The following is a 24345-nucleotide window of genomic DNA, read 5'->3' on the forward strand; positions in this document are numbered from 1 at the left end:
GGCAAATCTGTGTCTTCTTCCATTCAATCAATATGGGAATTCTAAGACCCGGACCCTACCCGGCACTGAAAGTCTGAGCCATCCTTTGCCAAGCATCCAGAAGTCATAGATGAAACCCCACTGGTGTCCTCTTCCACCATAGTGAAACAGTGGCCATCCGTCCTGCCAACACAAGAGTAGCACTGAAAGTCTGCATCTACAGTACTGAGTCCACAATAGTGCAGGTTGAGTACAATCACTCAGTCAAGCTTTGCGTTCTATGAAGACTCTAATTGATTACATTGAAAATGAATAAGCAAACTTTGGAAGTATGGAAGTTTTCTATACCCCAGGAAGAAGTGAAAGACCAAACCTTGACTGTTTTGTTCAGGCAAAGTGTGGCCAGGATAGCAGCAATCAAGTGTGTCAGATTTGCAGTTTGAGTTTGACAAAAGCTGCAGCCAAACAGCACTCTTATCTGTCCTTGGTAGGTTAAAAACCATAGGTTAAAAATTGTAAAACATGCATTAAACGGTAACAGTTTTGTATTATTAACTATAAAATGGCTTAAAGATTTGATAAACCTTTCATTGTAGTTAAATGAAAAGGGTAACTTTAGAGTTCACCAGAGGTTATTCTCGAAACCCCCTGCCCTAAGAGAAACTATTTTTGCCAGAAAGTCAATGAGGAGACATACCAGCAAGAAGTAAAAATACACACTGTGGAAGCAGACTAAAAAAATGTTGCAGCAAAACACAACCATTATTCTGCCCAAGGGCAGCCTCCTTGTCCACATGACCTTTGAGAATGAAGGTTAAATACTTTCACACTGTTGTCAGGGAAAACTGACTGTACCTCGCTGACAGATTTTTTAATGGCCCTTCAGCACCACCGCTGGAAAACGCAGTGTTTGGAGCAGCAGTGACTGACAGAACAAACGATGGCTATCAGGAACAGGAGGGGGAGCGCGTGCCGCTCTGCTCTGAGCGCTGTCACGGCCTCGTCTGGGGAGCCCGGTGCCCAACAGCCACAGCAAGTCTTTCAGGCCTCTTAGGCTACAGATACAGGCAACCATCTACGTGCAATTTCCTAAAGGAAGTGGTATTCAAACCTATCTGGTGGTTTTTGTAAATGTATCCTAAACCTTCATACAAACGCAAAACATTTTTTTCTGGTCTCTGTGGTTTAATAATTCAGGGAGAATCTGTACAATGTATGCAAAATAACTATTTTTCATGATTTTTTTTCTATGCATGATTTTTCATATGTAAAAAAAAATAAAAACACTGAAAATATGAAGCCCAGATAACTACAGCCTTAGAAATGTTTTTTTAAGGCTTAAAAATATAAGCTGGTGAATTGTATGAGCACATTTTTTACACACAACTCCAAAGCATAATTATAGTATTCTGCTGGGCCAGGCAGGTCACTGAGAGGCTCAATGGATTTGGAAAGTCTTTCAGCATCTTTGAGACCTCCTTCAGAGCCAAATACCAAAAAGCACTTGATTGTCAAGATATCTGATGTGAGAACAAAAACACTGATGCTTCAATGCATGTACCTAATATGTACAGAAGCTTTGTAATGTCTTAGTAATTGATCTGAACAGATTCTTGCTTTACTTAGTCAACATTAAGGTGATCTTTTGTTGGAATAAGTCTACAAAACAGTATCGGGTATCACTGGGACCTTCCAGAGATCACTGCTCTGCACCATTTCTCGTGAAGGACATTTCACATCACAGCAAGCAAAATCCAAATTCAAAGCAAACAAATCACGTCTGCCTCTCTGAGCCACAGGCATTCTGCTCAAGAGGAACAGGTGCGTTTCACTCAGTGTCGGTGGTTGAAGGTGGCCCAGGGGTCCTGTGACACATCTGTACCTTGTCAAAACATGCTGCCCAATCAGCTGTCATGACCCTGTGCAAACGCCAGCTTCTGTTTCAGGAACACCCACGCAGGTGACTTTTGACCTTACCAAGAATGTTCAAAATGAATGTCCATGTGTTGCTGTTTTAGAACCACACACAGAATGATTCCTGTAAAAAGTTTAACAGTACTGATAGTTTTGTCAATATCTACTCCTGCACACCAGCCACAGTAAAACACATGATTAAATAGCATTTAATCACACTACATTCCCATCTCCTCTTCCATCTGCCTCTTCCGAACGTTTCAGTATGCCTGGCCACTGGGTTAACCAGTGCAGCATTGTGTATCACACATGATTTAAAAGTACTTTTCCATAAATTAACAATCTTTAGAAACAGCAACCATAGAACAAACATCAATTGATTGACAGCTTTGAGTGTAGCAAAAACTAGATAGTTTTGAAATCCTCCAGATGCTGACAGCCTTAGTTTAGAGGCTCATTCAATGGTCAGATTCCTATTCTCCCCTTAAACGTGCCAGAGGTCCCCTGAGCAATCCCACCTCCCACTTCAAGCGTTTTCAGGTTTGAGTCTCACTTGCAGGTGTTGTTTGTGGATTCCTCTGGGCAGTGATTCTGGCAGTGGCACCACAAGGCCTTCTGGGGCACCATGGGCATCTTCCCCTCACTGTCCTCCTTCCTGCCATCCATGGTCAACTTCCCAGAATTCCTCAGCAGTGCTTTATCCAGCAGGTTGGCTGAAAAAAGTAAGATGCAAAATGGACTGTTAACTTAAATCGAACAACCTACTGAAGGGTTAGAGAATCATTCAACAGCCAAGAGCTTCACATTTTCCCCACTTCTGCAGTAACATGTTGCAAAAAGTCTGTTCAGAAATGCAGGTGTAAAATTACATTATGTTTGTTTCTCCTCTATTCAAGACATGATTAAGTCTTCCTTTCGTCAGATGACAGATCAAACTGAGGTGTTTCTGACACAGTATGTTATTTTGGATAAAAATGTTGCTGACTGAATACTGGTAATCACAATATTAATCTTGCCTAAGAAGATAACATGTTCTATTTTGAAGAACAGCACATTTTCTGTAAAGTTGATGAGTAGGTTCACAAGCACATATTTCCAGTCAGAGTGAATGATGAGCCTACAGTCCAGAGACTGCTGGTTCCAATATCTGGGCTATGATTCCAAATTTAAAGTATATACAATGTGCAAGGCAGATTTATCTACAATGAATGGATTGAGATCCTTCTGAATTTGTGTCATTCATTCACTGGAATAAGATCATTAACTGCAGATGTGGCACAGTTGTGCTGTGACCAAATGAAATAATATTTAACTTTAATTCCCACGGGAAAGTATCGAGTATGATCTACCTGCATGAGCCTGTTTTAAAAAAACAGGCCTTTCAGTGCTACTCCCATGTTGCAGAAAACTACATTGTGCCAACACATTAAAAATTTTAAAAGAAAGGCCAATTCATACTCCGTATTTCTGTCTCTCTAGGAAGCAATTTCCTGCACAGTGCTTTAATATCGATGGTATGGTCCTGTACTTTGGCACACAATGAATTTTAAGAGCCCTCATCCGAGTTCCTGTTTGGTTTCATTGTAGCTTACAAAATCACGTAAGAGAGAGGGTCTTATTTTATGCAGGAGCTGCTGCTATATAAGGAAGGCTGAGGTGGTCTTCTTTATGCGCCATCCTGTCTTCTACCTCATTTCTGTTTGCTGGGGTTAAGATTTTAAGGAAAGGGCTTCTGCACTGCAATGCAGCTATACCTGATGCCCTCACAACCCCTGCCCCTCAAGGAGAAACCCAGCATCCGATCCTGCTCTTTAAAGTAATGTATATACCACACTGACTCCTTTCTGTGCTCAATTATGTTTAAATGAGGCATGCAGGCTCAGTGGGCAGTGTAGATTTTAAATGAGGGAGGGGGGGAGAGCTGGGAAACACTGAAATACACAACAAAGTACTCCTTTCTACTTCAACCCTGCTGTAGCACTTCCTATTGTCAGTTTCACTGCCTGCCCCAGGTGTGGTGGAGGAGTGTGTGAGGGATACAAAGCTGAGAGGCCCGAGTACATCAAGAACATCAAAAGGTGTTTGATCACTTTCCATGTAAGACCAGAACCAGAATCACTCCTCCAAACACACAGACACACAAACATTAATAAGGATTCCCTAGGATATAAATAAGGATATAAATCTTGATATCTATATTAATAAGAATCTCCAGGACAAGGAAATTCATAACCCAGCAGGCAAAATCACATCTTCTATGTATGATTCAAGGAACATTGAGATGGATCGGTAACGAAGAGTAATGAATTAATGCACAATCCCAGAGGAGTGATGTAATAATCACCAAATAATGGGGTTTCTTGTGTAGATAAGAGTCCAGAAACACCAATGGATTTCACTTTTGCTTGGCTGCGGTTTTTGAAAAAGACCACACTTCAGCTAGCAGTGCTGGCTGACAGAACCAAGCTTTTCCTATTGTCCCAAAGCTCACACTTGCGCGCGCTGTGTGTATTTTTCTTTCTCCTCTGTAAAATATCCAAAGACCAAATGTGAAGGTCAATATCGGAGTTAGGGGAACATAATCATTTCTTTCAACAAACGTGAACAAAAGTCAGTTGCTGCAGCTCTGAAACCTTGTTTTTAATGGACAAAAAGTATTTGAATGCGCCCAGGCAGCAAGAGCTTCCAGACATCTGGCTTACAGAGCAAAATAAAACAATCCGATTAACAAAAGGGTTAGAGAGAGTTTATACTGGAAGCTTTATGTTTTGTAGAGTTTTGTGGAGTCCACTCTATGTCAATTCTAGTGTGATTCTCTCCTGTAGGTGTCTGGACACTCAAGTTTGCAGGTGCAGAAATATTTTAGTTTCCAGACAGCAGCTGACATATCAGGGCTGTGAACTGCAACCTCTTCAGCAGGAAAGAAAACAAAACCGACAATACAGCAGTCCTGGGATTAGCAGTTTCGGATGGATACAAAGTGCTCCCGACAGAGAACTTTTCCCACAACTCCGCTCTTTGTGTCCCTGATATTTAGAAGCAGTTTCACCCATGCACTGGTAGCCAGAACCTTTTGTACAGGTATTAATGCAATCATTTTTGGCCAGCAGATGAAAAGGAAGACGACAGAAAAGTTAGACGAAACTTTTGAGTGACACATGGAAAGTGAAACTCAAAAGACCAGTCTCTACCATATTGACAAATATATATAGTGAAAAAAGGTCAGTTCTGTGGTACACTTTTCTTTTCATAAATTCAAGTGACAATAAAAAGACAGGACAAACATCACTTGCAAGAACTCACTAAGCTTAAAATAAATACAAATAAATATGTCCAGATGCCAACACATAAGGAAGCTATCACATTCAATTACTACCATCATCAATGCTCCAAATCAAAGTTACAAAAAGGGTAACTTTAATACTGAATGACAAAAATGATCCTTGCCATTTTCAAGCACTGCTGTTTTGAATGATGGATGGAAAACAATTTGTGCTGTTGCTTAAGGCCTTATGGCAGGTATTAAAAAGGGTATTACAGTTAATTAAATTGTTCCCACATTTTCATTATATAACATAATAAATAATATATTTGTGTTATTCAGAAATTTCAGAAAAACTTGATGTTGGACATGCTCACTTTTGCCAGCAATCACAACACAAACAATACTTCTGTTCCTTCTCTTCTTTTTGAAAAGGTTGTAACAAACACACCCTGTATATAAACAAACTAGTGTAAACATGCCCACATTCCATTTGATCACACATCTATTACCAACAGGTGAACAATACATGTCTTTGGTAGTTGTCCCTTTAGCAGCCTCTAGTGGAGAGTCCATGCTCATTAGAGCTCTGAGCAACTCTCAGCCAGGGCAAACCATCACAATACACGCTACAGGCCATTTAGAAAACAAAACAGAGAATTTACAGGTACAAACAAGAAGACCTTCTTCATGTAGTTTGTTTGCTAGTAGCTACAGTATTTTATCCAAGAATCCCATCTAGCCATTCCATGAGAGATATCAGCTTCAACAACAAGGCTAGGTAGCTTGTTTCATACTTCCACAAACCCTTTCAGTTCTTAGTCAAGCCCCAATTAGAGCATTCATCTTTTAACTGTATGGTTTTCTGTCCATAAACTAGTTCTTAATCCAAACAAACATTTTTTCTTGAATGCCTATTGCCTGCAGTTTTAGAATTTTAGAATTCATCTTTAATGCCAAATTTTATGTAAAAAAATGAAAATCTAAATACACCATACCATATGCTCTGTTGCTGCTTTCTAAAAAGAGAGTTAAGCAAAACACTCCTTTTCTAAGTCCATGTGGGATTTGCTGCTCAAACTGAATTCTAAAGCAGGAACTCATGAATACTACAAGAAGTCATCCTGTGTCTCACTGGTAACAGCAGGGAAATGCTGAAGAAGTCACATCTGATTAGGCCTCTGCACACAGCTCTTGAACTTCTGATACTAGCTCAACCCTGGACCAACAATCCTCATATTCTATTTGGAGGCAAGTGAAGTTTAGTCAGTGAGTGAAACTTTTAATCCAGTTTAATGAGGCTTTGGAAACAGAGCATTCATATCATGGAGCTCTGAGGGTGTGTACAGGAGGGACTACAGCAATGTTCCCCATCTTACAGAAATTGTTTTTTCTGTGGTCAAACCTCATTCTCATTCAGAAACAACGTTTTGGAGCTGCAGGCAAGTTCAAAAAGTAATACAAGTGCTACAGTAAAACTGATAAGAAGCTGGTATTGACTTAGCACAAGGCACAAATCCTAGAACCAAACAAAAACATTGAAACAAAGTCAAGTGATTGAATTCCCAACTGTATTCACTGCATGACAAAGTGGCACCTCACTGTGAACACAATGCAGAACAAAACAGTGACCTAGACAGGTGTATCCCAAGCCACTAAAGGACTGAACTGAAACCTAATTGATTAATAGGCACAAGTGGTTAAGATCACTTCCAGAATTATTAAAGAATTCCACCAGCAGCTGGGAAGTTCATTACAATATGTTTAAGAAATGTTGCATTAAGACCGCCTACAGGAATCTTGCATCTTGATACAAAACCCATTCAGGCAACTGACTTACTGTATCATGATAAAAAGTGTAGTGACTCATTGATATCAGTATGAACTATGTTTCATCGTAGACAGAAACAGCCCTACTCAGTATTATCTGAGCACATCTGTTTTATTCTAGAAAAGTATCTCAGACAATGGCTGATTCATCATTGCATACTGTACTCAGCCTTTCAAGACATCAACACAAAGATCAATGGAAGTAGGAACTCCAAATTAAGAGATGTCTACAAAACACATGTATTCCTGGTTTTGGTAACATTGCAACCACTGAGTTACAAAGGCCTCTGAGATCCATGACTATCTATAAAGTTGTGCATGATTAGGTAGCTAAGTTAACCAGTTGAATTAAGTGGAATGTTAAGTCCAACATGTCCAGGAATATACCCAGGACATTGAAGTCGGCACCCCTGATCTAATAAACAAGACCCCGGTTTGATGTCTATTGATGTCTCATCTGAAGGACAGCACTACTGGACAGTTTTCCCAGTCACCATACTATTCCACTTGTCTGGAGTGAACACTGTCACTTGGCTGCCAACATCATTTACAGCAGAACACTGCTTTTTCTTGGTCTCTCATCCCAGTACCTTCTTTTCTTTTGAGATCTGACAGGGTCAGGCTTCCATGGCAATGCTGCTATCAGGCACTAAAACTGTCTTTATAGCTTGTACAGATGCCTCTGGATAACAACGTCATGACCATAAGGTGTGTTTGAACCTGAACCTGAAGTTTTTAATCAATGAAGGCTGCTATTTGTATTGTAAGCAAGAACTGGGAGATTGAACCCCAGTTGTTTTGGCAAATACATTCATGATATTCACCACCTCACTACTGCATTTCTGAGAGCCCCTGAATTCCAGTATTAATTACATCAATTCTATTACTTATCCACAAAGATACATGAATTTGGATTATAAGCAAAAAGATAGCAATAGAAACTACAAATAAAATATATAGGTGGTGATCAGGCTTAAAGCTTAAAGAGAACTAAGCCATAGGAATTCAGCTGGAGCACCTGTCCAACCTTTCCTTATAATTTAGAGCCTAATACAGAGCTCAGTGCCCAATATTCTGGCAGCAATCCTGGAGAACCCGTACTGCAATTTTAGCTCCTGACAAATGTGAGCTCTAAATGGATGTCAATTCAATGTGAACAGCATTGTCTATTTACCTGGCTTTTTAATAACTGTACTTGAGGCTTAATCAGATTTCATGGAAATCAAAGCCATTTGCAGCTCCTATTCAAATTAAACTGTTAGTGAAACTTCACTGGCTCACAGACTAATTAAAAGGTCAGAGTGCTTTTTTGTTAAAAGCCAGGAAATATGGATGCGGAAATCAAATCTGTCAATTTCCAATGCATAATCTATAACCATTTTTTACATGCTAAATATCAAAAAGAAGACCTGGAAAGAAAAGGGTTATTTTTGCTGACTGTATAGTAGTAAAATAATAGTAATACGTTTTTTACAACTATCCTCTATTCTTACCCCAACAATTTAAAGTAGGATCAGCTTTGTCATGGCCAAACACAGCAGGCAAAGAACTGAGATCCTCTGGTTATCCTGCATTGCACTCCAAGGAAAGCGTTTGATTCAATAAATATACTTAAGAAGTAACCTGTAGTCGATGTCTTACTGACTAAACAGACAATCTTTATGTGTAAGGAATATTTATACAACACACCAAGGAGTAAATGTGTACTTACAGCTCTGTGTAACACAAGCAAGCACAGCATTTGCTGCTTGTCTCTCCTTGGCCAGGAAGGCAGCTCTGTCTGTTCCACAGGACACAGCGAGAATCAGTGAGCGCCAGCCCGAGATGGCAAGGCAGAAGAGAGGCAATCGAGCCCTTAATCCACAGCTGGACAAATATGAGTGAGCAGTTCACACTGAAGGCACTACTGACAAACTCTGTTTGACATATGGCGAGTAAACATTGTGTTCCAGCAGCAGGCAGAATCTCTCTGCTGCGCTCTGGTAATTAATTGCCTTTCCCGCGGACGGCAGTAATCAATTCTGACCGTGGACGGCAGGGGTACCATTTGTCGGACACACTTTGCGTGGCTGAGAGCGTCTGAGTGTTTGGAAACCCCTGCGTCCGTGGCGGCTCACCTCTGTGCGAGCAGGGCAGGGCAGGAGAGCTCTTGGGCAGCTTCCTCCGCAGACACCCCGCAGTCAAGCCGCTCTCCTCTGGGCTGAGGGCTGGCGGCTGTCAGCTTCCCAGACTCGAAAGGGACGTGGCCAGGGCTCGAGAGCAGAATCCGCCTTCACATGTGCTCTCTCACCTCCCCTCAAACACATGCTCATACACACCACGCACAGGCTCTTGTTAATGGCATTTGCACGTTTTGTAAGCTGTGGAAGGCAGAAAGCATTTCACCCAGCAGGCAGGAAGTGAAGCTCGCACTCTCTTTTTCCTCACAAGGCTACGGGCTATCTAATTTCACTGTCATCACAGTCTGTCCTGGTTGTGCACACGTAGAAGCCGAACACATTACCAACTAAACGGAAGAAAAAATTACAAAAGCAATGAAAAAAAAAGAGAGAGGGAACCAACGCTTAGAATTAGAAATGGCCATGGAGTTTCCATCAAGACCTGTTGCATACCTTAGCCCTAACCTTTCATCTTTTATTTAGACTGCTGTTTGAATTCCTCTGGGTGGAAAGAATAAACCATGTGGGAGCACCAGTGAAGGCCTGTAAGGAAATTAGAACTGGTTGCTGGTATCAGAAGAAAAGTTCACTAATGATGTGGGCTGTGAGACTGAAAGACTGCAATGCCTACCAGGGCTAGTTTTTTAGCCATTTTGGTTAAACAAGCTGCAGGTGGCGATGTGGGAATTACTGGGATCCTCCACACTGGTTCAACATCCCATGTAAAGCAATATTGTTTTAAAAATAATGTTTGACGCTAATTATGTTATGGTTTGTTGTAAAAAGAGGCCAACAGCTGTCTGGAACTAGTTCAGGAATTTCAGTCTTCATTTTGCTTGTTAAAAAAAAGAACAACACCTGATACAATGGGATAGCTCACCGAACTCTGGAAATGAACAGAGCACACTGTAAATCTATCATCTTTTATTTACTGAAGAAAGAGACACTGATTGTCTTCGCAGCTGTCTCAGGTCATGATTCCTGCTTGTTGTAACAGCAGCTGACCCCTCACAGTGAAGCTCCGTTTCACCTTCTGTTGCTTTCTGAGCTGTATTCCTGGAGAACAATATCATCTTTTAGCAACACTGAACACGGGCTTGGACTTCAAGAACTATATTTAAATATTCCTTCACAACTTGCTCTGCTTCAGCTCCAACCTCATTAAAAAGCTCAATATATGTACTAAAATGAAGATTTAATTAGATACTTCCATTATCCAATTTCTAACCACCCATCCAAAAGAGGGTCATGAGGGTACCTGAGCCTTACCCGGCAAGCTTACAAACATACATTTAAAACATGTTATCTGATGCATTTACCCACACCAAACCCAATTCTACAATGTTTGTTAAGACATTTTCAAACAGAACAGCAGATCCACTTCTATCAGGTTAATATTTTAACTGAAGCAGAGTGAACGGATAGGAAAATATCAAAAGTAGAAAATCCCTGCCGCCAATTAAAGTTGATTTAAAGACCTGCACAGGACTTAAGAAAGCTCTTACCAAAGAAGCCCATTTAAAAGAACTTCACGCAGGAATATAATTGAGCAGGTTTAAATACCGACAGCAGGGTCCGCAGATCGCTGAACTAAACAGAAGAGACAGGCAGGAAACCTGCACAGGGAGACATGGCCCCAGTGTGCCCTGCTCATAGCTCGTGCCCGCATCCACCCCCCGTGCGACCACGGAACACAGCAATGTGAGGAGCCCCAGAGCCCCTCTGGGATCTGTGGACAAAACATAGCTCTGCTCGCCGGGAATAATCCTGCACCTGTGAGCCGCCATTCTATGGTCACAGAAAGCAGGGGAAACACGTTATGGACACAGTGGCCCTATTAATACTGCCTCAGGTCAGAACCTTTGGAACGTCTCTCTCAAGAAGGTTGTTTATCCCCAGTGCAACACGTATGAGGGAGGACTGGTCAGTTTTTTGTCCCAGATTTGGATATGAAAAGTGGAAACAACTGGAAACTAGACATTATATTACATCAAAAGGGACGTTACAATATTCCTGCTTTACCCTTCTGTAAAAGATGTTTCTGTATTTATTGACATGCATGGATAACTGTATCACTGCTTGTTCGGAGCCAAATATAAAATATACAGTTTGTTTATTTTATTATAAAATTAGGAATGATGTGGAAGAATTTTTACTGAGTTAGTTAAAGGTAAGGACATCGTCACCTTTAAACTCTTGTCTCACATGCTCTTAATCGTTTACTAAGTAACAGAACCTGTTGACTGCCAGAAGAGTTTGTCAGAGACAAAGCTCGTTATACTGAGACTGCCTTGTATTAAACTAGTCCATATAAATTAATGGATCCAATCCAAGGAAGTAGTAGTCTCAGGTACAGATTATCTGATAATATGAAATCTAAAGGCTATTTAAAACAGGTACAACTACTTTGTCCCGAATAGTCGCAAAGAGAACACAAACATCACCATAGCAGCGGTTTCACAGGAAGACTGCACCCAATCCTCTGTCACACATGAGCTCAGGGCAGTGGCTGACACCTAAAGTACTTACATATGTTTAAAGTGTAAGAAAGCACTTTGGATGTATTTTCCTGATGTGCACTTGGATTTAAAAAACACTGGTGTGTCTGTGCCAGTGAGCCCCACATTGCTCCTGCTCAATGATAATGCCCAGGTGACTGTCAGTCTTCTACTGCAGCCTGCTCTCCAGGGCAGGGATACCTCTGACTCATACTTGGTTGAGCTCATTTATAGAAACTGCATATATTAAGAAGCACAGCTAAAATTCATTGTGATACTGTAAAACGTATGCTAGGCTGCATACAGTAGATTTAATTAGCTTTTTTATCCTATCAGTTTTTTATCACTGTGAACTTTCCTTTTGTTGTCCTATTGTTCTATATTTCACCGCAATTAATAGTTCTCACTTGTGTTAATTATAGCACTGGTAAAAAATCACATTACCTTACAATTCGTAAAATCTAAAGGGCCCGATTCTGAGGCCATAGCCTAAAAGAAAGACAAAAGAACTGCTGAAGAAACACAGAACAGTTGTCACAGCTCAGTCTTGTCTGGTTACTTTCCTGGGTCCAGTGAAAGTCGTTTTAAGGGCTTTGAGTTAAGGCCCTGTGGATTGCTGCTCAAAGGGTACATGACCTGGATGGTGACCTGATATGTTCTCTCACCTCCCCAGAGCTCTAAGGTAGTGGGGACCTCTATTTTAATCCAAACTGATATTCTCCCTCAAATGCAACCATAACTGAACAAGAGAATCTAATGCACCACGGCATCTCGGCATTTTACTGTAGCAGTGCTGTCTTTGAAATATTTCGTATGTCGCATACCTTCAAGGTTTCGTGTCTAGACAGAGATTTAGTTTTCATTATTCTGCGGTGCTAAGGTTACACCGGTTAAGGAGCAGACTCATGGCTTCTGCACAAAGGGACACCTCTGGGAACAGCTGGCAGTCCGGGGCCAGGAAGCCTGTGTGCAGCTGCAGACGGCTGCTGGAGCCCAGGGGACTCGTCAGCTGCTGCTCAGCGATGTTGGATTGCCTTCACGCAGGCTAGGAATTGTCACCCACCTTGCAAGAAATAAGAATAATGATAATGCTGAAGGTAAAGGAACCAAGATGAACACTAGGAAAATGGGGAAAGAGAGTATGTGGTATTTTAATTCCCCACACCAGTGTGTGAAAATCTCCGCAAAGCCCAAGGAATATCCTGCAGAGGATATCGTGTCAAAGATTCTGTAGCTGCTTTAACACCTGGAGTGGATCAAACTGCAGTTCAGCTGAAGGCTTGCTTCCATCACTGTATAATTAGTATGTAGAAAAATGCACCACCCTTTCAAATGCTTCTTTTAAAATTTCTGTTCATACAAAAGCAGCTACAAAAAATACCTTCTCATGACACAAACAGCCAAGGTCAGTTAAGAAGCAGGCATAGTGTGGACTTTCAGCTTCTTCTGTTTTGAGATGGTCTCTCTCTCTCTCCTGCATATCACTGCTCCAAACACACAAACCATTTTCACAAAAACCCTGCTGAACTTGCCAAAACAAGGCATAAATCGATCGGCTGCGAGGCTGGCTTCTTTGCAGAGAGCACATTAAGTGCATATTCAGTACCCCTTGCAAGAAAAACCTTGTTCGACAAGATTTACTTTAGAATGAGTCGATCGCTGGGATTGTTTTGGTACAAGACAAAGTTGGTGCTGATCCTTGCCCTGAGATTCTCAGGGGTAATTTCAGACTGATTGAAGGCTTATGTCAGGATCAGGGTAGCTTTCAGCTCCCAATTAACACAGGCAGCGTACTAAAAGCTTTGCCTCATAGGCGCCACTGTGTACAAACTAGCCTGCCATTTCTTGGAGCTCTTGGTGGGTTTTTAGTTTTCAGTGTCTCTGCATAGAGTTGTAGAGTGCAAGCAAGCACAGTCATTAATTATGAGTAGTAATGTCAAGAGGCATTGCTGACTCGTTTTAAGAACTTCTTGGCTATAAACACGGCCCTGAAAAGCCATTTATTGGCTTCATCGAATAAACAGTACGGTCTCTTTCATAAAGTAGCTTGTGAGTTATGGTTCACATTTGACAATGCTCTCTCGGGTTAGATGAAAAATATGGCAAATATTCAAACATTGCTTTGAAAATGTCTTGTGATGTAAAGGGTTTATTTCTGCTTTACAACTGTTACTTTACAAACTGGAACTGGGCAGCTTCCTAAAGAATGAGGAATGTGGTTTTAGAGGTAAAAGAGGTTTTCTATCCCAGTGACTAGTGGTAATATACAGTTGACTGGTCTCACTATAGCCCACTGGACACAGACACTGGCCCACAACCCACTGAGTACACTGGACACACACAACAGACCACAGCCTACAGATAGCAATGGGCACGGACAACGGTTCACAGTAATCAGAGAGCACTGGACAGAGATACTGGCCCAGAGCCCACAGAGAACACTGGACACAAAAACTGGCCCATAGCCGAGAGAGCACACTGGACACAGACACTCACTCACAGCCCACTGAACACACTGGACACAGACACCAGATCACAACTGGTCCATAGCCAACAGAGCACACTGGACACAAACACCAACACCAGCTCACAGTCCATGGTTCCTGATTATACCTAAAGCTTTGTACAAATTACAGCTCAGACTTTTCCATTCAGGTCTATTTAAAACATTACTCTCAGATTTAACTTACTCAGTGAGTTGCTTGCCTTTCCACCTCAGGTGCTACATGGTGAACTGGGGGTGCAGAGGGGCAGTTGCATGACACCCCAGTAGGGCAGGAAGTCAGGTTCCATGAAAAGTCACCTGAAGCACCTGAAGGGTCCAAAGTTCTACTTGAATATGAGCTGTGTTGATTGCTATGATTCTTCAATAGCTCACATTAAAGTTGTATATATTTAAATAATAATCCATATTTTTTTGCATTATTTTTTTTCTTAACCACTACAGAAAAAGCTCCTTAAATGAAGGTCGCATTCAATTTCTCCTGCTAATGGACTTAAAAGAGCTGTCGCTCTGTGCTGCAGTGAAAGATACACAAAATGAATTAGGTAACAACCCCAACTCAATCCTTCCAGTTAATCCTTTATTTAAGCTTAAAATATTTATGTTATATAAATTTACCAAGGCTGTCTCCTAACAAATTGTATTTGATTTATGAAGGCTGCACTGGAAGGTGCAGTGGCTCCATCCTCGGCAAACAGCAAGAACAAAGCGATAACGAACCAGTCTTGTTTAAAGAACGTTTGCTAATGAATTACTGGAGTTTGTTATTTAAGTTCTGCGTGACAGAATTGTGAAATGCAGATGCCGAAAACAAAGTCAGTTTCAGTCCTGAGTGTTTGCTATAACAGTGTATATAACATTTGTAAGGCTGTAATAATGCTTTACACATTTACACTATTAAAACAATTGACGAATCATTTTAATGCACAGCTGTACTGCCAATTGTTTGTGTACTGCCAATGGAAAAATAATCACTGCACAAATCTTTATTAAATGCAATTTAATCTTCCCTGTTTACCATTCTCAAAGTATACCTTTGTTCAGAGAGATATTTAAATAAATATTCTCTTCATTATTCATATAGATTGCAACTAAGAATATTTATTAGTATACAGTATTAGTCACAGGTAGGATTCAGTAAGATGTTCCTTGTAATTAGGAAGGAAAATACAGCTATTTACAGTTATTAGCTTAGCCAAATCAAAGTGTAATGTGGGACTAACTTTACTGTATATCACAGTCCCATCGAGTTTATTATGAGATCTTTAAATAGAAAAATGGCTTTCCATTTGAGATAAATTTACCCTTGAATTCAAATTAGACAAGACATTGGTGGGTTAAATCAAATTCATATTCATACTGCATTGCAATTTAAAACACTTTTGTCTTTAATCTAAAAATAAAATAGGCAAACCCCAAACAATCAGACCCAACTAGAACTATTTATGTCCTGACACGGATACAAAATTAAATACAAAACTAACTTTAATTAGCTTTCACATTACAGAGGTATGCACAAGGCCGCATCAGTGTTTCCTGCTGGATTGGGCTGGGGGGGGGTTAATGCATCATATTCACTGTCTGGGGATATTCTTCTGGGGGTGGTCTCCCTCACTCCATTTCTGCTTGAGAGGTTAGCAAGTCATGACCAGCTGTGTGCTTGTTTTTGGGCAGCAAAGTGCGGCCATGGGGGTGGCCGGTTTTGGCGCTCCCAGCTAGTTCAGCACCAGTTCAGAATCCGGGTCCTGAGGGAGGCAGGGCAGTTCCAAAACGTGGAGCAGCCACCCCCCAGGGGGTTGCATGTCAACGTCAGCTCTCTAATTTGCTTTCAGTTTCAGGACGACACCTGGGGCGTCATTAACCAACTCATCAACACAACACAGAGTCCAGCGGGTCTCTGAGGGAGACATTTCTTGTTTGACTTTGTTCATGGCAGTGATGGATAATACCAGCTTGCAGACTAGCCCCCTAGAAGTGGAAGCACTAACAACCACAGACAGGGACCCAAATATCTCACTGACACGGCACAGCAGCCACCATCAGCAGACGGCTTTCAGAGCAAGACCTCTAGCAGGCTCATCCAGGTCCCGGGAGCAGGTGGAGCACAACAGACACACAAAAACTGAAGGCCCTCATCTTCAGGGCGGGAAAACACATTCAGAGTGAAACCTTGGATCAGAGCAAACAAATTAAATCCCTTTTCAAATCACCATGGGCACTGTGATGTTTCATTCACAAAAGCTTAAGTTGTGTGTTTTTAAAAAATTGTATGAATCACCTCAAAGATCAATATTTGTAATAGCACGCATGTACCAAAACATTTCTGAGCTCTTGTGTAGTGAAGTGTATAGTTCTTTGTGCATTGAAAGGCCTTCTTTGAATTTCATATTCAACAATTTGGAATAGCCAATTATTTTATTATTTTACCTGACACAGCATAACACCTCCTGCACCAGAGATGGAGATCCAACTAACGTTGTGTAAATCCACATCATTAAGCCACTGCTTCCTTTTTCTGGTGTGCAGGCAGGGCCGCACAGTGCAGAAAGGGGGCTGCTGCTGAGATTGTACTCAGATGCTCAAGGGCCCTGGAAGATGGCAACCACAGAGGGCTAGTGTTACAGTCTAGATGTGAACTGGCAATCATCAGCCCATAGGGCTGATGTAGGCAAACGCCAATAGACTCCTCTTAAAAAAGCATACACAGCCTTCAATGAGCAGCTCAATAAATCAAAATAACACTCAACAGGAATGCTGTTTCATTCCTGCAATTCTTCAGAAAGTGGACTGAAATGCTTGTAAGAAACCCTCTTTTTTAAGATTTAACTTTGATGTGTTAAAAATCCAGGCAGAGCTTTTAGAGGGGAAGGCTTACAACACAGCCAAGATTTGCTGGAACTCTGTGCTGATGGATATTAAGTGGCTTCGTTTTGGGATTCTTTCTCCAGAAGTAGCTCCTAAAGAACATTTCATTAGTCACCGAGGGCAGGCAAAAAAAGAGCAAAGGAAATGAAATTTCTAAACAAGAGATTCAATCTTAATGATCCTGATATTATTTTGTTATATCTTCATCAGAGGGATGTGGAAAATTTATTGTGAAAATCCTGAAGCACACTGAATCGTCTACATTTTTCATTTGGTGTAAAAAGTTTAAGAGCCACATAAACAAGGTTATGCTTTCAAGGGACACGCTTATCCATTGTTTGTAGAACAAAGATATTAGTAAGGTGGGTGAGCCCTGGCACCTGTCCTTATAGATCACTCTGCAGGTCACAGTCTGACGTTTTAGAGGGAATGAAGATCCCCTTAACACCTGATACATAGATTGAAGAGAAGATAAAAAATGAGAACAACTCTCTTTCAGAATCTGGTTTATACTATTGCACGAGTACACAAATACATTTCTTTTTGGTTCATTTGTTAAAAGTACAGTACAGTATGTCCACTTATTCTTTTCAAACTGGCACAACATTAAAAAAACTTTAAAGAAATAAAAGAACTTTAAAAGGATCTAGAAATTCAGCATTTTCAATATAGACTGGAATGGAGTTCTAAAAAATGGTGTACAAAGCAGCTGCAGCCCTGAACCAACTGACTCAAGAGGGTGAGGGACTCACATGTGGAATATGGATATTCAAAAGGTGGAGAAGCCTTAACCTGAAGGACATTATTGCCACTACCTTAAAATCTGTTTGAAAACCCACTGGTAGCAAATGTAAAGATGCAAACGCTGGAGTATCAAGATCAGAGAGATGAATGCGTGTCAGTAAACTGGCAACAGCATTCTGAACACGCTGAAGCCTGTTGTACTTATTATCAGGCAAAGAAGAAAAATAAAATAACAGACAAGACCAGGACCAGCAGTAATCACAGACTTAAAACTGTGAATCAATAGAAAGCTCAGAGTTGAGAATGACACCCAAACACCTGCAGACAGCACTTTTAAAGAGTACTGGGTCACTTTGAAATTGCAGTGTTTGTCAGGACCAGGCACACACAGTGTAAACATAATGAAGCACAGAAGCCAGGTCAAGACATGACACCTTTTCCTTTTCAGTAGTTAACCTCCACCCTGAGCTCCTGGTGAGTGTCTCAGTGAAGGCATGCCCCCACGACTAGGTTAACAAAACAAGGACACCTTGGCAAGACAGAGAGAGGGCTGCTCCTTTTGTCACTTCTTTAACTCTGGCAAAACATGTCAGGCAGGACAACAACTTTGTGCACCAGAGCAGAACTTCAACATTTCGGTTTTCTGACACTGACAAATTTGTAGATAAAACGCTGGAAGTCAATGTGTGCATTAGCGATTCAGAAGCCCACCTGGGGGTCTTGCCTGCCGTTCCAGACCCCCTCGTAGTGGCACACAACCGCTCCACACCACCCCCCCTTCCCCCCAGACTCACAAGCGCCTTTCACAGATTGTCACAGAGCATATCAAAACCGGCCCTCCTTCACACGTACCCGTGCCAGGCGCTTTTCAAAGCCCTGCTGGAGGTCAGGGGAAAGAGCACACAGGTGCGTGTTGAGTCACTGGCTGGGAGCTCCCAAGGTTAGACAGTAACCCGATCCTCTCCTGACACATTTTTCTGGGCATTAAATCACTGCCCCTGAAGTCCTTTCAGGCTAATGGGAATTTGTTTCGTTAAAAACGCCTTAAAAATAAATCCCAGTTCCTTTCCCCATGAGAAACTATGAATCTGCTGATCCACAGCTAGAAAATGACTTTTATACCCTTTCTTAAGACTTTTTCTTCCTTTTCTATGGAGTTTTCAGTAGACGTTTGAGAATGCTTTTCAAAGCAATTTTTCAGTGATTTTAAAATACAAAATATGAAAAACAAAAAAATGCATTAATTATTTTAAAAGCAATGGTAAAACATGCAAGTAGACATTTACTTTCACAGTCGCAATAAGGCAATGCGCTGTTCATACTGTCCTATGTACAGGGAATAGACCTGCATGTCTATTATGCTACGTCCCATGATTCCTGAAGACCTTAACACAATACTAGTCCAGCCATTTTCCTCACCCTGCTGAATTATGAGAAAGAAGGCTGATGTGACTAACCTCACAAGAGACATGATTGCTGATGAATGTACCCCCCGGTGCACTGCTAAAGGCAACAGCATACCTGACTAATCTTACAGATCAGACAGTCTTCAAGCCAGTAGGGTGGAGAAAAAAAATAAGCTTGACTAGGATACAGATCACTGCTACCACCTCTTGCAGCGCTTTGTCAACTAGTCTTAACAAGTGGTTTGACTAGTGCCATGTTCCCACTGACAAGGCATATACAGTACTGTAGCTGCTGTTAGCCTCTTGTGGGGTGGACTGTGAGGTCTACTAAACACTCATCAAAACACTGAGACTTGGTCAAACATTGGTAAACAGTGTTTATGCTCTTCATTGTGTCTTCAAAATGACTCAAATAGAGAAAGGGAGATATTCTTTTCTCCAATACCTCTGCTATAAAATCAAGGACTAGAATTTTTGAAACATTTCCAACTACTTTATTATTGTAGTTGTAATAACACAACTGTGACAAGGGGGAGGAACAAGACAGAGGTGGTCTGAAAAGGCAAAATGAGAAGTGCTGAATATAAACCAGTGGAAAGGAGAACAGGGATGACTGACCATGACTTGCTGTGGTTTCATCATCAGAGTCATCAGTCATCAGAGGGTTCTGTGCCTGGTGTGGCAGAGAGGACGAACTCTTTGCCCAGGACTCGCCTGCCTTTCATCTCTGCTCCCCTTGGTCTGTTTCAGATCAGAACGTCCCGTGACAGAGCGGCACTGCCTGAAGCATCATCACCGGGCACATTAAATCAGTGCTCAGCTCCAGCCACTTCAACACCATAGAAGCAGAATTCAGTTTCTGTACAACACTGACAAACCCATCCTTCACACACAGATTCAATACAGATTCAAAGAGGCCACCATCAGAAGAGGAAAGTGTGGTGATAATAAAAGATAATCACCACAAGACTTCCTTGTCTTCAGTGTTCTAATCATTTCCCCTGTGTACTGGCTATTAATATGTCTAAAGCTTCTGTAAATGCCTAGATTAGCTCTTCAGTTCATTCTTCATTTCTATGTCAGAATTCCTACCCATAACTCCCACGATTAAGACCTTCTGTGCGTGGCTGGGAAGCGCTGAAATGTACAATTTGCTACATCCGAATAGATTGGCTACACTACATATTTAAGTTCTGGACTGTGCACACATAAAATCTCTTTCTCTTGGGTTAACAGCAGTTTTTCAAGGCAAATATAAAGCAGAGCTTAAAATGATACTAAGCAGTGCATGAATAGTAACTAAGGATTGATAAACATAATATTTCAGGGCAAAATCTCCATAAGTGCAATAAACAAAAAACGTCTGTTACAATTGATGTTTTACACCTGGCAAATTTAAACACAATTGTCCAACAGTAAGAAAACACTAAATCTACTGGACATGAGTTGGAGCATCCCCCCCTTTGACAAGAGAACAAATTTTATCAGGCAGATGCAAAAATGAATAAAGAGTCTGTCATCACTCATGTCAAGTTAAACAAGTCTGTCAAAATAAATCGATCTTTCTGCTTGATAAGCATTGCCTTCATCCTGGTTAGTCTTTTCTCTTATCCAAAATCCAGAAGTCTGCACCTGTGCAACAAGCACTCCCAGGCCAGGAAGTCTGTTCTGCCTCATCCCTGGATTATAGCACAAGGGTCAGGAAGTAGAAGATTCCCTGGTGGGAAAAGACCTTGATCGAAAAGCACCAGAGACCAGAGACTGCTGCTTCTGAACAGGGCAAGCCTTTAGTCTGGTGAGACCTGGACTCGCCAGGGGCAGAGCACAAGAGACTGAGTGTCCTGCATTTGGTGGTTTCAGACCTAGCCATGATTTCCTAAACCTCCAAAGGTTGTACAGCAGCTTTTTTAATGTGCATTTAAAGGCACATTTCACCAAAAGGCTCCCTTTCCTTAAATTGTTCAAACGAGGTCTGTTTCACAAGTGTAACACTTGACTCTGATCTCTCCTGTCTTTAAACAATAAAAGAGCTCTTATCAGGAATCACTCAGGACAAAGGCAGTTTATCTGTTTCACATTTAGTGCCTACATCCAAACCAGATGTTATAGGTAGAGGAGTTTAAGCTCCTGTAGCCACCGTGACTAATTCCACCTAGATTTATAGTCCTCATGCTGGGGATGTTCTGAGATCTTACAGCCACTGAGTCACGCAGAGCCACGCTTTCATCTCAGCCTCAGCAGAATCAACACAAGACTGTTCAAAAGAAATCCAAAATTATGGTCTCCGCCTTCGGGGTCCCATTAAATCAAGATGATACCGATCGTTGGATCATTTTTTAAAAATCGAGTCACTGGAACTTTTCAACCTTTAGACATTAATCCTTAACGGAAAGACACTGAGTTGATGAAAAACCACCTACTCTGCCAGGCCAGGCTTTGTCCTGTCTTTACCATCTCTGAATAGATGCTGCAAGTCAAACACAAGTATTACTTCAGACACTGTAATTTGGAACACCAAAGGTTTTATAGCAAAATATACAACACCTTTGTCATGAACAGCTCTTCACTTGTTTTATCAATAACTATTATCTGACATTTCTTCTTAAGGTCTGCCCATAGACCGACAGCAAACACCTTCTGACTTTCCTTTCCTAACGGGAAAATTGTTTTCTTTTTCTTTAATATTCCCCATCACTGCATTAAACCCCATGACCTGTGCATTTCAGGACACCACTGCCCCAAAAGCTGGGACAGCGACTGCATGACTCCATTAGATGCCATGACTACAAGATATGCACTCTGTCAAAGAACAGTGCTTCAGTCATCTCCTATAAAAAATACTCAGCCTCCAGCAGAATTCAAACACAGAACCCAAGTGACAAAAACACATATGATGTTTCCAAAACATTTATTTTGGGCAGTTTCTTGTCATCCTAGTATTAAATGTGAAAAAAGTCGTCCTGTTGTGACCCGTCCAAACATGCTTTTCTCTCAGATGCCGAGTCAGAATGAAGAAAGAAAAACACGTTAAATGCAATTAACTCAACACACAGAGAAATAAAGGCTGAAAAGTTGGGCAAGGCCACAGGAGGAGGAGGCAATCACAGAAGCACAACTGGCTCTCTTAGGCAGCTTCGAAGGAGCTAAATAAAGCATATATTCTACTGAGTGGACAAAGCTCACGTCGAAAAAGGGCAAAGCATTTAATAGACGCTTTAAGAGTTATTTTCCTTCCATTTGCGGCACCTATTTTTCCACTATCAAGCCTCCCCGTCAGAAATCGATTCCCCTGTGTGACCGAGACTCGTGTTTGCGATAGACTCAACTGAGACAGCTGCGCTCAGTACTGTTTGCCTTCTTTGAGCAACTGCACTTGCACTTCCTCCTGCTGCCATTAAATTCACATTTACACACCATTTCAAGTGACGCTGCCTATTTGAATCTTTGCAAATTAAATATTTTTCAAAATCGTAGGCCTGGAAATGTCCCGTTAATTTTACAAAGAGTAAAATCCAACATTGCTAAAGCCCATGGCTTCCAACCCTTTTCTGTAATTAGTCTGAAACATTTTTTCATCTTCAGAGATATTTGAGAAAAAAAAGGGATAAGCTAGCAGTTTAGTCTGAGAAAGACAAGCAAGCAAAAGTAAAACAAGCAAAGAGATCATTAGCCCTTAGGAATCACAGCCAACAGAATTATCAATCTGTGATCAACACTAAGCCTTTTATTAAAATATTTCCCTAGGCTAGATTACTGGTGCATCAAGTAAAACAAACTGTTAGTTTGTAGATGAATGGGATGTTGTTGTTTTTGAAAAAGAGAGTGGCTCAGCTCCCACGTACAGTAGCTCAGCAGCTAAAGGCCATCCACACCCACAGAGTCCAAAGCTCTCAGGGTCCTGATCCAGGATCTCCAGAGCAGTGGCACACATGCTGCCAAGAAGTGAAGCCAGACAGGGCTCTCTGTCCTCTGGGCAGCTGTGGGCTTCTAGGTGTATCAGCGATGACTGTATCTCACCTCAGCTCTGCTGGTCGTGCTTGGGGGCCACAGCGACCACAGCGTGGAGAGTGAATAGCCCTCTGCGGAGGATGCCTGCTTCTCTCAAGTCAGAGGTTAAGGAGAAAGCTAAATCCAATGTGAGATGTAGTAGCAAAAGCTAAGATGACCTAACATTGCAAATTGAAAATGTAAAATGTAAAAAAAGTATATTCAAAGTACATCTACTGTATATGTTTGATTTTCTTTAAAGAGAGTGTTTCTCTAGGGCTGTTATTAATGTAACCTGGACATCTGAATTGCTGTGCAATCTGTACATGCAGGCACATCCCAGGATATGCTCTTTCTTGTCTAAATGTTTCTGATTTGTTTCAGCAATTCCCTGCTGTGGCCTATGGATTACATCCACGGCACTCTGCAGCTCAGAGGAAGATCCCCTGGCTGCAGAGACTGATCAGAGGGTGAGACCACAGGCACAGATGCACAGATCCAAAGTGCGTTTTCCAATGCAGACTATGAAATAGGCTTCTGTTAAAGCCAGACTCCTGCACATCTACTGTACATGTGTGCAGGATCACCATTGTCCCAGCAGTGATGCCCAGGATATGAAATCATCTGGCAGATGTGTTTCTGGGCTCTTTTCTGCAAAATGATGCCTGCAAATCTGTGATCAGATACAGACCTTGTATGCCATACTGTACAGAGCGCAGTGCAGTAATTTTTAACACATCCAAAAACACAGGTACCAAGTCCACAGCACAGGTACCATAAGCAATGGCACATACTGCAGGACCGAACACCTCTATCGGGGCTTATCAATCGGAATGAAAAAGGACAGAAGCCATTCTGCCTTTGTTGTCCAAAAGCATTATTAATTTTAAGAGGCAGAGGTGCACCTATTCCATAAAACAACACTTCAACAGTCTTGGATTTCACCACAATAAGCTAATAAAAGCAACTGGCAAGCATTACAATACATAATTCACAGCAAACTATCCGAGCAGCCCCTTTTAAAAATTGACTGTAGGATTTCCTAACTTGCCTTTTAATTTTGTATTAATTTGATTATTTAAAATACATTTTTGTGTCTGCATTTCTGAGAATTAAGCTTCCAGGTTGAGACGTGCTGTTATTATGAAAAGTTCTGGAAGGCAACTGAGTTAGCTGAACCACTAGACGAAATTAAGGT

General features: G+C 41.3%; 1 protein-coding gene across 5 annotated transcripts in view; it reads right to left on the minus strand.

Annotated features, from left to right (window-relative positions):
* bmpr1ba (bone morphogenetic protein receptor, type IBa) overlaps positions 1 to 24345 on the minus strand; it is a 159667-nt gene that overhangs the window by 12916 nt on the left and 122406 nt on the right. For 3 of the 5 annotated variants that reach the window (XM_015340423.2, XM_015340424.2, XM_015340425.2), the window contains 2 exons: positions 2447 to 2606; positions 60 to 162 (listed from right to left, as the gene is read on the minus strand). In XM_015340423.2, coding sequence (XP_015195909.2) covers positions 60 to 162; positions 2447 to 2606 — 263 coding nt within the window. Of the gene's footprint in view, positions 1 to 59; positions 163 to 2446; positions 2607 to 8696; positions 8782 to 9102; positions 9311 to 24345 lie in introns of those variants that run through there. The other 2 variants (XM_015340428.2, XM_069186892.1) reach the window with 2 other exon arrangements.

Source organism: Lepisosteus oculatus, chromosome 3 (assembly GCF_040954835.1).
Source record: "Lepisosteus oculatus isolate fLepOcu1 chromosome 3, fLepOcu1.hap2, whole genome shotgun sequence".
Taxonomy (NCBI): domain Eukaryota; kingdom Metazoa; phylum Chordata; class Actinopteri; order Semionotiformes; family Lepisosteidae; genus Lepisosteus; species Lepisosteus oculatus.